This window comes from Doryrhamphus excisus, chromosome 5, assembly GCF_030265055.1.
Source record: "Doryrhamphus excisus isolate RoL2022-K1 chromosome 5, RoL_Dexc_1.0, whole genome shotgun sequence".
Taxonomy (NCBI): Eukaryota; Metazoa; Chordata; class Actinopteri; order Syngnathiformes; family Syngnathidae; genus Doryrhamphus; species Doryrhamphus excisus.
Window position 1 is genome coordinate 20863857 of NC_080470.1, and position 16985 is coordinate 20880841.

The 16985-nt window shown below is 50.0% G+C and overlaps 1 protein-coding gene across 1 annotated transcript; it reads right to left on the reverse strand.

Moving 5' to 3' along the window:
* On the reverse strand, positions 1-15923 carry LOC131129459 (uncharacterized). Its single transcript, XM_058073064.1, has 4 exons — positions 15824-15923; positions 15492-15735; positions 6060-6140; positions 1-554 (listed from the first exon to the last, which is right to left on the reverse strand). Exons 1-4 carry the CDS (start codon positions 15921-15923, stop codon positions 317-319), a joined length of 663 nt encoding a protein of 220 aa, XP_057929047.1. The 3' UTR covers positions 1-316.
* Positions 15924-16985: the final 1062 nt, after the last annotated feature.

The following is a 16985-nucleotide window of genomic DNA, read 5'->3' on the forward strand; positions in this document are numbered from 1 at the left end:
TGTCTTATGCTAAATGACGCTGAGGTACTTCTTAAAGGAGATTTTTCCGTGGAAACAGCGACTCGGCGTTTGTGGAACGTTGTTTTTGCTCACACTAGTTTTCGTGTGATTCAGTTTTTTGGTGAACATTTTCACTAAAATGTTGCCCTGGTTTTCATAGATTGTCTCTGGTTTCATACAAAGAGACCTGACACTGCCCATTGGTCAACTACAATGACGTCACGTCCTACAAGTAGAATTCTTCTCCATGAAATGTATTGTTTGGAACGTCGGTGGTGTCTGGAACAGATGATTTCTATGCTAAAAATCTGTTTTCTCATGTTCGGGTTTTCGCTGAACCTTCTGGAATGACTCCATAACGGAAAGCGAGATACTGCTGTGATGATGTGGACATCAAAGCGGTATCGGATAGGCGTGTCTTCTCCATCTTACTGTATGGCCCCGGAGCCCAAAAGGCAAGGGAGGGTGTGTGACGGGAACAAATGCAGACATGGTTTGGGGTGGGGGGGGATCCAAAGTGGCGTTGTGTGCGGGCCTGCACCTCCATCATGGACCTACAGAAAGCAAAGAAGACAAGAAAGGCGACATTTAGAAGTAGTACACGCTAGGAAATGGTCGCTCATCCATCTCACACACACACGCTTTCATATCACTTCTTTGTAGTGCTAATGACTGTGTGTGTGTGTGTGTGTGTGTAACACAAGTAGACGTATAACTCAGACCTGCATATAAATCACACACTGTTTTATATGCACAACAAGCCCACTCACCACGAGGAACGCTGTGGGTGGTCTTGAGAAACAAAGTTAAGGAGCCCACATGAGCGAGATTCATCTTTTTTTTTTTTATCCGTTAAACTGAGCTCTGCATGCGGGCTAAAAACGTGGTTTGTGTAGCGTCGCCTCGCATCTAAATAGCACCAATGGGTCTTCTTGAGACCTTCTGCAGGGACAACATGGCAGGAAGGCTTTGGAGGTGGCGTGAGTTGAGTGACCCACGCGTGGAAGGGGCGTTTTTTGGAAATGAACGGATGGAAGCCATGATGGACTAGATGATTACTAAACCAAAGGTTCCACTTCTCCACCTCACGAATGACAAGGATTGAGGTTGGAGGATGAAACCCGAAAGTCTGAGTTTAGTCCGAATACTTTGGAGCTGTTTTAGTTGAAGTATTGGAGATGTACTTAATTATAGAGTATATCCGGTGGGATACGCACTGCAGTACTTCTACATAGATGAAAAAACTTCCCTTCAGTTGAACTGCCTGCCTTGCTAGAAGGTACTTCCAATCTGCTCTTCCTGTTTTGCGACCTCTTCTTGTCTTCTTTTCGTAACTTTCCAATCCATTTTCCACTCACAACGTAAGCCCCAATCATGGGACCCCCCCCCCATGGTCGGGTCCCCTTGGAAGCAGATGCCATCATAGCGAACACTCAATGAGCCGAAGAACAGACGTGTGAACATTTGATAGCACACGTGTTGAGAAGAAAAATGCTGATCGTCTGGACTGACTGCCCCCCCCCCCCCCCCTTGCCCCCCCCACTGTGGGCTTCATTGGCTGCGCTCTCGCTGCCAAACGCTCCAGGGAATCTTGCATGAATCACATTTTGCCGCCAGAAGAAAGTGTAAGTGTTTGTGGTCGTGATCCGTCGATGTCGCACACGGGATGTCGTTGGCGGTCACGTAGTTCCAGGTTGTGCTGCTTTGTCAGATCTCAAGTTGCGCAACAGACGCATGTGATCCGTGGACATTTTTCTTTTCTCCGACAGCAGGGTCATCAATAAGCGCCGTCGGGGGGGGGGGCAATAAGCTCAGGAAAACAAAGATGAGGAGAAAAAAGTCCTACTCTCATCGGAGCATCCAGATCCGTGATGCCAGGCTTTCTGTTTTGGCTTGGAAGTTGAAAAGGAAAGATGCCTTTTCCAGATAAAATGTGCTGCTGTGATAAGGACTGAGATGTCCATCAAACATCTGAAGCCACGCCCTTTGTATCAACGTTGCTCTTAGATGTTTCATTGCAAAACCCGGAGCAGGAACTTGTGCTGACTTTGCTAGTTTTACTGCAAGGCAGTATTTGCCTTTTTACTCCAAGCATGGCTGTGTAATAACACGACTACAAGCATGTAGAGCTAGACCACCCAGAACAACCAACTCGCCATACCAGAGGAACGTCACGAGTCTTAATTACATCCATCCTCTGGGTGTGTCTGCTGCAAACATCTGAGCCGCCACTGAGGCCTTTTAGGAGGCAACGTTTTTGGTTAACGTGCTGTCCAAATATATCTCGGAGTGCTTGGGCAGATCTGCTGAGGTTCCAAACACAAACTAACCCAACATCGTCACTTGTTGGAGGAACTCAAACACCTCAACAAGGACTGAGAGTGGTACACACTGTAGCTATTAGCTCATGCTGCATTGCTAGGTTAGACCCCTGCTTCACTTCCATAGGGTGCCATCCGAACAGAACTTAGTCCAATGCAGGCACCTCAAACTCATTTTGGTTTGGTTTTATTCCAACGTGGATGCAAGAAACTGTATGTGTACACAACCGGACTGTTAGAAGACATTTCACATGTCACCCAAGCAGCGAGGTTTCCTCCGTTCACGCTCAAGGACTAGATAGGACAGATCTGGTTTTTCGTAGAAAAGCAGCTAGCTTTCCGCCGGGACGCCCAGAAGCCACGGATAATCAGTCAAGCAACACAAGCTCACAGTTGCTGACCTATGATGGAAATACGGCTGGGACGACAAAAACTGCACGTCGATGCGTTAAAAAATGGCGGCTGCCGCAGCATCAAGCAACAGGGGAGAAGAACATATCTGGCAATAGGATGTCAAACATACGGGAATACTTGACACCCAAAGGACCCAAAGGCAGCAATTGGGTGGTCTGTAACCTGTCCAAAATGGAGATGGCGTACCATAGAAGCACTACCGTGATGCACCAGCACCCGGGAGCTGCTTGTGTGGAGGAGAAGAACCTGTTTTTTTCTTTCCTTGGTTATGATTAACCCCGTCATTCATCCAAACCGCACCACGTAACTTGTACTGCGGCCTCACACACACAGGGCTTGAACCTACTCCAACACACACCTGAGCAGGCTACGTTTGTATTTGCATTCAGATTGTGTTTTTTGCACATAGTTTTTTTGAAAGAAAGTTTATTTTTGTTATTCTAGGATTCCATTGTGAACTTTATTTTTTTTATTTGTAACTTCATTTTTGAACATGTGAAAATTGAAAATATATTGGAAAGAAGCAATGTGTGAGATAAATTAGCATTAATTGCTATGTAGATAATGGAATCCAAATCAAATCAGATTTAAAAATGAATCGATAGATTAATCGATGCATCAAAAACCTATTTCCTAGATTAATGGATTAGAAACTAATGGTTTAACCCAGCCCTAGATGGAATTGGCTACCAATAACAAACATCCGTTGTGTTGGCGGTCATGCTTCCATTTGCTGTCCTATGTAGACCGTTGGGCCCATCGTGCGCTCGTGTATTTGGGCTGGAATGCCACTGGAAGCTGTTGGCCCCAAGCGGGGGCTAACGACCCTGATCCCATACTTAAGTAACCTCCTATATTCTCCAGGGGCGGCGCTAATGAGGGAATGAGAATCGGAGCTACGGTTCATCATCTGCTTAGGAACTTAGGACAGCAGCGGCGCCACGCACACACCATAGGTTAATGGGAATGCCAATTCCCTCTTCCCTAAATCTCACTCCTTTCCTGATAATTCATGTGAAGCAATTTAGCTATTAGCCGATGCAACTAGCAGGGCTGGTGGCCATTGGCGGCATTGCAGTGGTTATTATCCTTACGAGGCAAAAGGAAACGACAGGATGCAATGTTTACATTTTCATATTTTCTATTAGATATGCCAGGACCCTTCATGCTGTATACTGTATACCTTGTACTGTATACTGTATACCATATACTGTATATGCGTATTTATCAAGATGGGGGAAAAGGCCTAGTATTAGTATAAACTTTGCCTTTTTCACATATTTGATGTTTTAAGAAATCATCTTTATACTAGTCATTTTGGTACGTTTCTTTTGGCAATATGATCTGCATTTGGGCGTGAGAGTACGCAGTGCAATGGCGTTCTAGCAGGACACTCTCCAACAAAATCACAACTATGTATCTGTTGTCTCTTTCCTGTCAATATTTCAACTTTCTTTTAGTAAAACTACTGACCATTTTTGCTGTGATTTTGTTTTTTTCTTGTGACATGATATTTTTAGACTGGACCGACAATAAAAACAAAGCGTTGCGGACCACCAATGGCCCCTGTGCCACACTTTGGACACCCTTGCACCAAATGCTAAACTGTCAAAGAAGACAAACGGATAAGATGGCTGACATGTGAGTGCTGACATGCAGACAGGAAGTGGATGCCCCGGCCTCGGCACGCATGAACATGCTAAGCTACTAAGCTAGTTAACGTGGTTAACTCCAAGAAGGACCCGGTGCTCTCCTCCGTCCGGGTGTTGGTAATCCCTCCAGCGGCAGCCTAATGATAGGTCTTATCGACAGCCAGCAGTCAATGCCAGCCTTTGTCTCCTCTCGGGAGGCTTGACGGGAAGCTTAAGGGGGGGGGGGTGCCTTTGACTCCTTTTCCTTCTTTCAGTGGCTGATAAAAGTGAGCAGTAAAATGGCAACTGTTTAACGCTTCGTAGACACAATCCACCTCACTTCCTTGTCCAGCAAGAAAGCTCAGGATGGGGGCCCAGACCTTGCTGACCAGAGCTTGGTGAGGGTCCCGTAGACGAGCGGCTAATGAAATAAAAATATTTCTTTTTCCTCTGATGGAAAGCAGGCCTTTTGACAGTTTTGGGGGGGTTGAGCGTGAAGCTCCTCCTGGTATTGCTGGGCTCACAGAGGGAAAAACACCTCAGCCAGGTTGATGTGGGCTTCAGATCTGATCTGCATGAAACATTAGCTATGATGCAGAAGAGGAATAATAATAATAATACCCTCTGCGCTCGGCGGAGGTCAAATCAGTGGGACTTGCCGGAGATACGACACCACGCCAGCGGCCCCCCAAGAGAGCCACGCGTTCCTTTTGGGCCCGCCCCCTCCAAGAGCAAAGGCTGAGGAGGAAGTGAGTTGGGGGCGGGTGGCAGTTGGAACGTTGGCATCCTCGGTGCAACTCGGAGGCCAAGTGGCCGGCGTGGAACTGCACCAGTCTGGGTGTGCATCCGTCACGTGAAGCAAAGACACTTTAGGATGTGAAAAAGGCGTTTCCTGTCTTTGGCCCTCGTCTGACCTCTCATTTCCTGTTTTGGAAACGACTGCCTTGGATGGAAGAACCAAACACGGAGGAAAGGCACAATTCCCAAGACAAAGTCCGAGCAAAGGAGACGCCAAGAAGAAAGGAAAAGCAGCAGGAAGGAAGAAGCCGAAGACAGAAACTAAGCGTTGGACGGTAGAAAAGAGTTTAGGTGAAATAAGAACTTCCTTTAGTGCACACGTTAGGCACACATTAGCAAAAACCAACACGTAGCTAGTAGCGCACCTAGCTAACACCGTATGACCAATACAAGCGGCAAAATGAAGGCCGTAAATCGATGAAAGTTTGGACGCTGACCGTGACTCTCGGTCACGGCGGACCAGGAAGTGTGTTGTCATGACCAAAATAGGTTTCTCTGGCGTGGTCTTCTACGTGGTCAACATGGCCGCTTGGGAACGTCTAATGGCCGTCGGTAACATTGAATGTGTCATACTACGGCGTATTAGTGCCACGAAAAGCTGATATCTTAGCATCACGACTCATGGCGGCCATGACGGCATGACCGTGAGGTTCTTCCTTGATTGACACCTTCAGAGTCGCTCTGGGCTCCATGGCTAGCATCCTCCATTCTCCTATGCAGACTCTGATCCAAGGCCTAAGGATCTAAGACACCTTGACTTGAGGCCAAAACAGCTGGTGAACTGACAGGAAGTTGTAGCCTTCCCTTGGTGGCTGGGACACACATGCACACACACACACACACACACGTGTACACACACACACACACCGGGACGGTAGCATGCAAGGTCTCTTACCTCTCTCCCAAATCTGGTCTGGTCTCTCCTTGTGGTGTTCTGGGGCTCCCCCCCTTGCTGCAGCTCCAAGCCACCTGAACCCTGATGGAGCAAAGAAGAACGAAGAAACATGAAACATTTCATCTCTTAGCCACTTCCTGCCAATCTCCCCCAGCGCCTGAAAGAATGTATGAACAAGATAAGCGGAGGTCGTGACCTCCGAATGAAAGGTAGGGTATGTTTACTTTGCTGGTCTGCATTGGAGACCAGGTTTTGGACCTGGACAGGAGAACTTTAAAGGAGGAGAGGAAGAAGGTTCGCTCAGCGTTACAAGACCTGAGGTTCAGGTTACGCTCAGGAAACGCCGGCAGGCTAAGCGACCTTTCTTTAACGTCGTAGCATGTTACCGTTTGCTAGGCGGCACCGCTAGCGTGGGCGGGACACTTCATCTATGTTCTCTAATAGCTGATGTCTAATGGTGCCGCTGGGAAGGATCATTAGCATCGCCACGCTGCCTCCTAAATTGACAAGACTCGTGCGTGCGTGCGTACAAGCGTGTATGCATGTGTGGACACACACACACTCACACACACAAACACACACACACACACACACACACACACTCTATCATGTCATGTGAGATCCAGCTGTCCAGATGAGGAACAAGAGTTAAACAAATAGGATATGATGACCAGGAGACGGACTGTCCTTTTTATTCTGGACCCAAGCAGACGTCCATGCCAATCATTTTAGTGGTAAAACCACCTCACCCCCCCCCCCCCCCCCACCACCCCCCACCTCAACCTGCACCCCAGCAGCCGGGCGAGGACCCTCCCCAAAAAGCCTCAGCCAGCCTACAACAGTGCTCCTTTGTTTGACACACCGCCCAACCCCCCAACCCCCTAACCCCCCCGTGCTAGCCCCTCGCCATGCTGAGGATGATGATGTTTGGTGGCGAGGGGGGCATGCCTCGACACGACCATAATTAGAAAGTGAAGGATGTTGGGGGGGGGGCAAAAAGAGGAATGGCCTTTTTGCATAAACTAGAAACATAAATTAGAAACCTAAATATAAACATAAACTAGAAACCAAATATAAATATAAACCTAAACATAAAGTGTCTTATGTTTCAGCAGCCATCTGATTGTAGACCCCAAAGAAACCAAACCTGATTGGCTAACTCCTCCATAAGCCCTTTCATACGCACAAAGCTTGGAAAGCGTGGGGATGTCCCACAGGCACAACATAAAACTACACCAGCATTTCTTCCTAACGGAAAGGGAATAGAGGATAGGAAAGGAAAAGGAATAGAGGATAGGAAAGGAAAAGGAAAGGGAATAGAGGAGAGGAAAGGAAAGGGAATAGAGGATAGGAAAAGGAAAGGGAATAGAAGATTGGAAAGGAAAAGGAAAGTGAATAGAGGATAGGAAAGGGAATAGAGGATAGGAAAGGAAAAGGAAACGGAATAGAGGATTGGAAAGGAAAGGGAATAGAGGATTGGAAAGGAAAAGGAAAGGGAATAGAGGATAGGAAAAGGAAAGGGAATAGCGGATAGGAAAGGAAAAGGAATCGAGGATAGGAAAGGAAATGGAATAGAGGATAGGAAAGGAAAAGCAAAGGGAATAGAGGCTGGGAAAAGAAAGGGAATAGTGGGATCGGCTGGACCGAGGAGAGATGATTCCATTTGGCTCTGCTAAGAACTAACGGGGCAGGAACGTTTGGACAAAAGTTCCTTTTTGATAAAAAAATAAAATAAAATAATAATAATAATAATAATGGTGGCACAGCGGTCGAGTGGTTAGCACGCAGACCTCACAGCTAGGAGATCCGAGTTCAATCTCACCCTTGGCCATCTCTGTGTGGAGTTTGCTTGTTCTCCCCGTGCATGCGTGGGTTTTCAACCCTTGTGAGGAAAAAGCGGTAGAAAATGAATGAATGAATAATAATAATAATATTTGATAATGCACACTTTGTCACGTGCACGCCTTGCATGATTAACCCCAACACCAACATTTACCAACACGTGTTACTGATACACCTTACCCACCCAGCTAAACAACACCAAAGCATTGTGTGTGTGTGTGTATGTGTGTGTGCAGGGCAACATGGTGTGTCAGCATTCTCTGTGTGTGTCTCACATCCCTCAAAATGTACACTTATGTGTCATGGCCGCCTGCAGTGACAGACGCAGAGGGAACATGACCGACAGTGTGTGTGTGCGTGTGTTGCATCTCCCAGCCTTGATCTAGACGCCCGCCTCCCTCCGACTACCCGCTGCGCCTCCTTGATGAATCAATAGGACAGATGAAGACCAACAATGGCAGCCGTGTGCGTGTGAATGTAAAGGAGCTGGAATGTCCTCAGGGAGGACCTGGCAGACGTAACGAAGTCCTTCAAGGCTTCCTGCCCACACGGAGATCATCCACCCTGGATTTGCTTTCTTGGACCAGACTACTTGATGGATGATTTGAATACATGATGTTTGTCTTACAGCCCCAATACAAACGCTTCCCTCTGAAAGATGGGGCGGGGGGGTCAAATCTCCTTTGATCAGGTGAGATCTCCATCCAAATGCCGACTAGCACCCTCAACAGCAAGGATGTGCTCTCATTGACCCAGGCGACCAGAACCCACTTGGAGATCTCCAGAAGGACTCCATAGAAAAGGTCAGGATTGGGTGATGTGGGTGACCTGGCCGTCAATATATCCATTCATGGTTTAGGTCTTGAAAGAGTGCAGTACTAGGATGCAACCAGCAGGGGCACTGCTGACTCCGTCCTCCTGATTGCAGGAATAACCCAGGATACCGCAAGCAGGAGTTCCAAAGCATTCAACAAATTCCCTGAAAGGACAAACCCAGACATGGAATCTTGTTGTTCTTGTAGAAGAAGATGGTGTTGGCTGACACGGTGCCCACGCCTGACACCCAGACAAAGGAACCCATGCGGGCCTCCAGGGGGCAGATGACAAACACTCCTAAACCGTGGCCAGACATAATCCCCCTCCCCTCCTGTCAAACGTGCCACGGAGGGGGGCTATTCAGAGCACATTAGGGGAGGGCAGGCACTGGGGGGGCGAGTGAGGGGGGGGACTACTCATCCAGAGGCAGACCTCCACCAAATCCCGACAATTCCCGCCTGAAAACCATCCGCCACCCCGCCCCCAACATATGACCCAGACACGTCCAGGAGTGTTTACGGGGGCGGGCGGCCATCAAGTGGAGAAGCTGACCCAAATGAGCGGCCTCCTGGGAAATGTAGTGTCATTCCCGCCTTCATCCCGCCTTCTTGGGCCAAATGAAACAAAGCCGAGTCAATTCAAGTATCCGTGTAGCCGACGACCCCCCTCGTCGTTTGAAGAAGGCGACACGTTCCGCGGTCGGCGCCGTTGATGCAGAATGATGAGCGAGACCCCGTTGTCTCATTAGCTTGTCTTCAATTAGGTGGGAGATGATGAGGGAACGCTGGTAATCATGAACCTCCTCGACTCACGCTGGGAAACAGAAGCTCATTACGCCCAATGGTCCCACATCGACCATAAAACTACAAATATGCACGGCTTCACTCGGGGGGGGGGGGAGTGGAACATCTCCGTCCAGGTTCCTTTTCCCCAACCCAATTTGCCAAAATGTTTTGTTTTTCATCAAATGTAAAAAGAACATCTTTTCATAAATCAACTTCATGCTACTAAAATATTCCTATTCCATGTAATATTCCCATAATATTATATAATATGACATTTTCTCCTGAGATGACAACATTTTTCTCTTAACATTTCGACTTTATTCATGTACAATTGCTGCTGATGGTTTTTGTTAAATGCTATTTTTAGCAAGTGCCGCCAGCCAATAAAGCTGCGTACCGCATGTGGCCCCAGGGCCACATTTTCAGGTAGCCCAATGATGCAGCAGATGCTCACTTATGCCTCTTGAGGAACAAGGCGGCATTACTTGACACTTGACGCTGGACACCCCCCCCCCCCCCCCCCACCTCCCCAAGTCACGTTGATGGTGCTTTCTCAGGGTGGACTTCCAGTGCTCGCCGAAGTCCACTTGAGGGATAAATCTGCTGACGCCGCATTCAGCGCCGCATTAAATGTTGAACAAGCTTAGTTCTCCAGCGGTGCCGACGTCAGCTCAAGGCGCAGCGGAGAAAAGCGGCGAGAGTTTTCGTCCGAGTAAGGACTCGAACCCGGCACCTCATTTAAATCCCATTAAGCTGGACTCGGCCCGTGTGGCAAACGCAGCGCTATCGTCCGACTGGATATTCTCTCTATTCAACCTGGATCGCGGCGGTATTGTTCTCCCGTGCTCGACCCCCCCAACCCGCCAGCCTCGCCCCCCCCCCCCAGACGGTACAAAGAGCTAATCTGCCACAAACACTCGCAGCGGCTCTGACGCGTTGTCAAAAGCAAGAGGATTTGATTTGGCCGGCAGGAGGAAGCGAGGAAGAAGATGCTAAAGGAGGCCAACGAAGGCTTTGAGCTTATTTATTGCTGGTGCATCCAGCAGAGATGATTACTGTCGCCATTATCCACTCTTTGCCCTCAGCTCTTGAAATGGATGCCGCTCGCTTTTGCAGCGCCCGTGTACCAATGAGAGATGGCCGTCGAGTGGAGCCGCCCTGGGGCCCAACAACCTTCCTTATCTGATTCCAACATGGCGGGCGCCGTGACCGCCACGCCAGCAGGAGCCTTTTGTTTTTATTTGTCAAACGCTGTCCCCGTTTTCACTCTCGATGACGGCAGGCGCCCCTCATTGTGCTCGTCAATCAAAGAAGGTTCTCCTGCATGTGGACCCTGGTCTGCCGCAGGACCATCCATCCTCCTCTGGAAGCAACACCATGGTCCACTCCTAAAGTCCACTCTTATTTTCATTAGCATTTTCATTTAGAGCCTTGTTTTAACTTTAACTCTTGATTGATTGATGACCAACAGTTGGAATTCATCTGGATGAACATCCAATCATCAAACCATATCCTGAAATATACTTTTGATAAAGTGGTGCCAATGGAGTCAATGCATGAAGGTGAGCATTTGAGTTGACTTGACTTTGTCGGAATTGACTTTATTGGAGGTGACTTGACTTTATTGAAGTTGAGTTGACTTTAGTGGAGTTGACTTGAATTTATTGGCGGTGACTTGATTTTATTGATGACTTGAGTTGACTTGACTTTATTTAAGTTTACTTGAGTTGAGATGACTTCATTGGAGTTGAGTTGACTTGTCTTTGTTGGAGGTGACTTCAGTTGATTTGACTTTATTGAAGGTGACCTGAGTTGACATGACTTTACTGGAGGTGACTTGAGTTGGCTTTATTAGAGGTGACCTGAGTTGACCTGACTTTTAGTGGAGGAGACCTGAGTTGACTTGGCTTTATTTAAGTTGACTTGGGTTGACTTGACTTTATTGGAGGTGACCTCAGTTGACTTGACTTTACTGGAGGTGACTTGAGTTGACTTTATTAGAGGTGACCTGAGTTGATTTGACTTTATTGGAGGTGACCTGAGTTGACTTGAATTTATTTAAGTTGACTTGACTTTATTGGAGTTAAGTTGACTTGTCTTTGTTGGAGGTGACCTGAGTTGACTTGACTTTATTGGAGGTGACCTGAGTTGACTTCACTTTATTTAAGTTGACTTGAGTTGACTTGACTTTATGGGAGGTGACCTGAGTTGACCTGACTTTTAGTGGAGGTTACCTGAGTTGACTTTATTAGAGGTGACCTGAGTTGACTTGACTTTATTTAAGTTGACTTGACTTTATTGGAGTTAAGTTGACTTGTCTTTGTTGGAGGTGACCTGAGTTGACTTGACTTTATTGGAGTTAAGTTGACTTGTCTTTGTTGGAGGTGACCTGAGTTGACTTGACTTTACTGGAGGTGACCTGAGTTGATTTGACTTTACTGGAGGTGACCTGAGTTGACTTGACTTTATTGGAGTTGAGTTGATTTGACTTTATTTAAGTTGACTTGAGTTGACTTGACTTTACCAGAGGTGACTTGAGTTGAGATAGTAGTTTAGTGGTTTATTGAGGTTGGAATTCTCCTCCTTGGTGTTGCTTTTCTGCCTCTTCAATGTTTGAAGGCATCACCAGCGACCTTGTGAGATACTTGACATCCACCAGAGTAAAAAGTCCCGCTTTCACACAGATGGCGTTCCATGTAAAAACGTGCATATTCTGCAGTGCTTGGATGGAGATCCACGGCATGATGCACGGGAATGCGGGGCGGTGCAGCATTCCATGACGGAAGAAGCCCCACTTTGGAAAAACGGCACTCTGTGTTTGTCAAAGGCGGCGAACTGCAGGCCTCGTGTTCAACGTGTTCATCACGCTCTGGGGAGCCGCTACCGTCCTCCGTGCACGCCGCAAGGAGCGTGCGGAGCGTGGCGAGCGCCGAGCATCTGCCTTGTCACTCCAGCCAGATGGCGGTGGCGAGCGCGTAGATGAGTTCATTAACCTCGCAGCACTTTAACCAGCGGGCCGTGCGGAGGTCTCGCTCCATCCACGTCTTCCAGGAACCTATTAACACTTATTAACAGCGCCGGAAAACTTTCACTAATGGCCTGCGGTGATTTGCGGCGCTGTTATCAAACATTGCAGTAATTATACTTGACGTGCTTCTGATTAGCACGCCGCTGATTAGCGCACCACGCCGAGGCATCCTTCCCTTTTTAAAGACGCCGCATCCGTTTGCCAGGAGAGCAGAGCGAATAGCGAGCATGATGGCCGCCCTCTCCAGGGTAACCCGGCCGTGTCAAAGTGGTTTTCACCGTGGGCCGCCACGGTGTCCCTCAGGGGGCCGCCTACGACGGCACCATCGCCTCAATACACCGTATGACCATTTTCAAATAAAAATAAAAAATACATCTCATAAGCGTAGTGGCAAATATTAGCTTCTTATTTTCATGGAAGAAAGGAAATGATGAGGCGCTGGAGCGCTAACAATGAATCTGTGTCGGTCTATCGGGTGGGGGGACGGCAGGGCTGAGCGTTTGCACCTGGAGCGTGTGAGGGGTCAAAGTTCACCTCCCGGGCTAAACAGCAATTGAACGCTCGCTGTCCCGGCGGGGGCCCCGACGAGCCCTGCGGCTGGATCGCACAACGCCCGACTTTCACGCCCCCTTGCTTGCATTTCCGCCTTTTTCCGCCGTCCCTCTGCCTCCTTTTCTTCGTCCTTTTGGGAAGCTCGGGGTAATCCACAGCCGGCACAATTATTCCCCCCCCCCCCGTTTGTCCATTTTGTCCCCACGTATGGAGATTGGAAAACAATTAACCTCTTCACGGCCGGGGGCTTTTCCCGCTGGTAATTGAATGACTCGCCACTGACCATGACTTCACCCCTTCACGCAGAAATCTGGTTATGAAAATCCTAATCTGTGTCTTTGAGATAGTCCAGAGTGGTCAATGGGGGGGGGGGGGGGGGGGGGGTGACATTTGACCTACTTCATCCGACTCATTTGGATTTTTAGGCAATTTGAGGAAGGAAGACTCTTTGCAGTGGTGATTTGCAATAGTCTATTTCAGACCCCCCCATCCTTAGCCTTCAATAAAATGTTCTCTTTGCCTTATGGGGGGGGGGGGTCCTATTCATCCCCAGGTAGAAAGCCTCAAAGTGTAGGAGGGAAGAACAGCTTGTTGCCGCCATTGAACTTTTTATGACTTCCCCGAGGAAGACATAGTCCCTCTCCATCATCGGGATCACAGCAAGTGGACCCCCCCATCCCCCCCCCGCACATTTTCTCTCCCCCTTGTCACATGTGACAAGATTACGCTGCAAATAATCCCTCAACAAACATGTTTACCGACTGACAACAGCATCGGCGCTCCTGTTGGACAAGGGGAACGGGCACAACGGAATTCCTGTTGTCCCGGCGCTCCCGCCAACCACAAACACGTCATCATGTGGAGACGCAAGAACCGATCCGTCCTTTTCGGGAAATAATCCGTCAGGTCGTCCACCAGTCGGCGTCAGCCCTCCAAAAGGGAGAAGCTCTTGAAGTCGTGAAAACCAAGCGGCGCCGCTGCCTTTTGGCCAACGAGCTCCTATAATTAGCGCTCCTTTTCGCACGACTTCAGAAGCGAGTCTCAGCCCCCCCGCCCCCCAGCCCAAAGCCGCCCGCCCCCGTGCGACAGCCAGCATCTGAGGGCCTCATTAAAAACATGCAAATGAAAAAGGCGCACCTTTGTTTCATGGAGCTTCTTGTCGGAGGTGTGTGGAGACATGTTGGGAACGCCACACGCCGCCCCCCTGCTGGCTCAAAAGACACGGGTACGGGTGCCAAGCTCAATCTGGTTGGGTGAAACACCCCAGGAAGAAGTCTTTGATGTTCCCTGTGAAGGTCTACTGCAGCTGGGAGCCCCCCCCCCCCTCCAGCATCCATGACCGTCCACACACACGGGACATGGCGTGGGCTGGCAGGACCACATTAAAGTTCTCTTGATCATCATGTGGAGCCTTCAGGTGTCTGAGATGCCGGTTGGGGCGACCGGAGGTGGGGGGCATGCAGACAAAGAGGGAATAGGAGAGTTGCCTTCACGCATCAGCGAGGGAGGGGTGGAGGAAGAGTGGGGGCTTATAAAAATTTGATAAGATGCATCTAAGCGATGTTCCGTGTTCCTCCTTGTGGCTCCTCGGAGCGCCGCCTCGGAGACACGTTTTATGGGAGCGAAGAAAAGACGTAATGAAAGCCATCTGACGCCTTTCTCGGCATCAGATGGCTCCGGCCCCGCGCCGCGTTCGCCGTCCTGCACAGTCCCCGTTTGAACCCTTCAGAGCACAACCCCCCCCCCCGACCCGCCGGCATCGCCATGACCCCGCCAAGTGCTGATCAATGAAGGGGCTCTGGGGGTGCCGTGACCTCTGCAGGGTGGTGTCTGCAAAATGGACTGGAGTGAGTGGAGCGTGGGGGCCGAGCGTGGGGGCCGAGCGTGGGGGGCCGAGTGCAACGCCGGACTTTGCTTCTTTCTTTCTAATTGACGCCAGCGCCCTGGGAATGACAAACCAGCCATCCTCATCCTGCCCCCGGGGCCGACGTGCGTGAAGTGCAGCCCTGTTTATGGAGTCCTTCAAGAACTCCCCCCCCCCCCCACCCACCCCCAGCCCCCTCCCTAATTGTCCTCATTGAGCCATGTGAGCGGTGCACAGGCAGCCAGACAGGGTCATCGGGTTTGCCTGAGCTTTTTATCTATATTTCATGCTATGGCGCTGTGCAGACAGACCCCCCCTCCCCCAGCCCCCACGCACCACAAAGAGAAAATGTATGTGGGCGCACAAAGGGAGGCGGCCCGATCATATATGGACCATATGCAGCGATTGATATTCCATACCAGCATAGTTTAGTAAAGTGCCGCATGCAGGCTAAGAGGAAGCTCGGCCATGTTGAGGAAATCCCGACTTCCCGACGAGCGTCGAGGAAGGAGCGAAGAGGAAAAACACGGATGGATTTGACTTACCGTTCATTTGTGCAACTTATGGGCGTTTTGTTCGATCTCGCTACCCACGCGTCTCCGCTCGTCTGCTGCCGAAAAAAGTGCGTCCTTCCTCGCTGCGAGTCATCGTGAGCTCGTCTGATTGTCGGTGCTTCATTCGGAAAAAGAAAAGAAAGGCGCGTATCGTCGCTGCACGCCGGGGATGCCGGACGTCCGCTTCCGCCGGTGTCAAGTCTGCAATGATGTCTGGGCTGGCCGCGTCTGGGAGCTGAGCGGAGAGGAGAGGCGACGTATAGAGGGGCGTCATGTGAGCCGGGAGGGGGGGGCGTGCGCCATTGGCCAGGCGCGCACGCTGCCGTCGAGCTGCGTCGTGCGCCATTGGCTCGGGACGCCAGCCGAGACGCCTCCTCGCTTGGCCGCGCACCGCGACGGGAGCGCGTTTTCCCGGTTCATCATTTTTAGTGGGGGTGGGGGGGCACGCCATGCAAAGTGAGAGAAAACATGTTGGAGATGGAATGGAGTGTGACATTGTCATAAACATCACGTGACACATCATATGACCAAGGAAGGAGTCCAGCAGGAAAACCAACCGGAACCTTTGATGACCTCCGCGTTTTGCTCCAATGTCAACTTCTCTCAGTGCACACTTTTATTCCTGGGGGGGGGGTATTTCACACCATGGCCACTCAGCATTGGAGCTGTCCTCAAGCAGGAAGTGTTCCTCATCCCAAACATCTCCTTTCTAATACTGCCTTTGTCTGCTGGAGGTCAAGCTGGCTAATCTATGCTTGATGCTAACTGGCTCTGAAGCCACTTCATTATTTAGGAGGAAGGAGCTAATTGAAAGGAAGGGACATAAAGAAGGGGGGGGGGCATGCTGGAGTCCTCCTTTGGCTCCTGGCGCTTGGACTTGGTTGAAGCCACCATGCTCTCTCCTCTCCGTCTGCGTCTGCTTGTGTCAAGTGTGGAGGCTGAGGAAGTCAAGGTTCCTTAGGATGGGAAATAGAGCGCATGTAATCTGGAGCCCGCTTGCCCCCCCCCCACCCCCCACCCCCTCTGACCCCCCCAGCGCCGGCTGCGGCATTAAATCAATATTCTGCAAAGCTTTCTCTTGTTTTCACATCCACTTGACTGCTGCCATGATGCACTTGGAGGCTCGGGTGGCCGCTCCCTGATTTTTGTGGCACTCCCCCCCCCCCCCCCTACCTCTTCTTGATGCTCGAAGCCCTTATTTAAGCAGCTCCCCTTCAGTCGGCCTGGACAGGAAGTGACAGGCAACATGGCCGTCATTACAACATCATCCAACGCTGTGGAAAAGTGTTTGAGGGGCCGACCCTCAGGTTTAATTGGCCTTCCAGCACTCAACTTCAGGGCGTGTGACTGATGCCATTTTGGGTGGAGACGTCCCACGAGAAGCGCACGAGCCCAGCACCTGATGTCGTGCGGCACGGCGCCATTGCGAGCTGGCGCTGATGCGCTCGAACGCACGCGCGCTCCTGCACTCCGTGGTTATGAAAG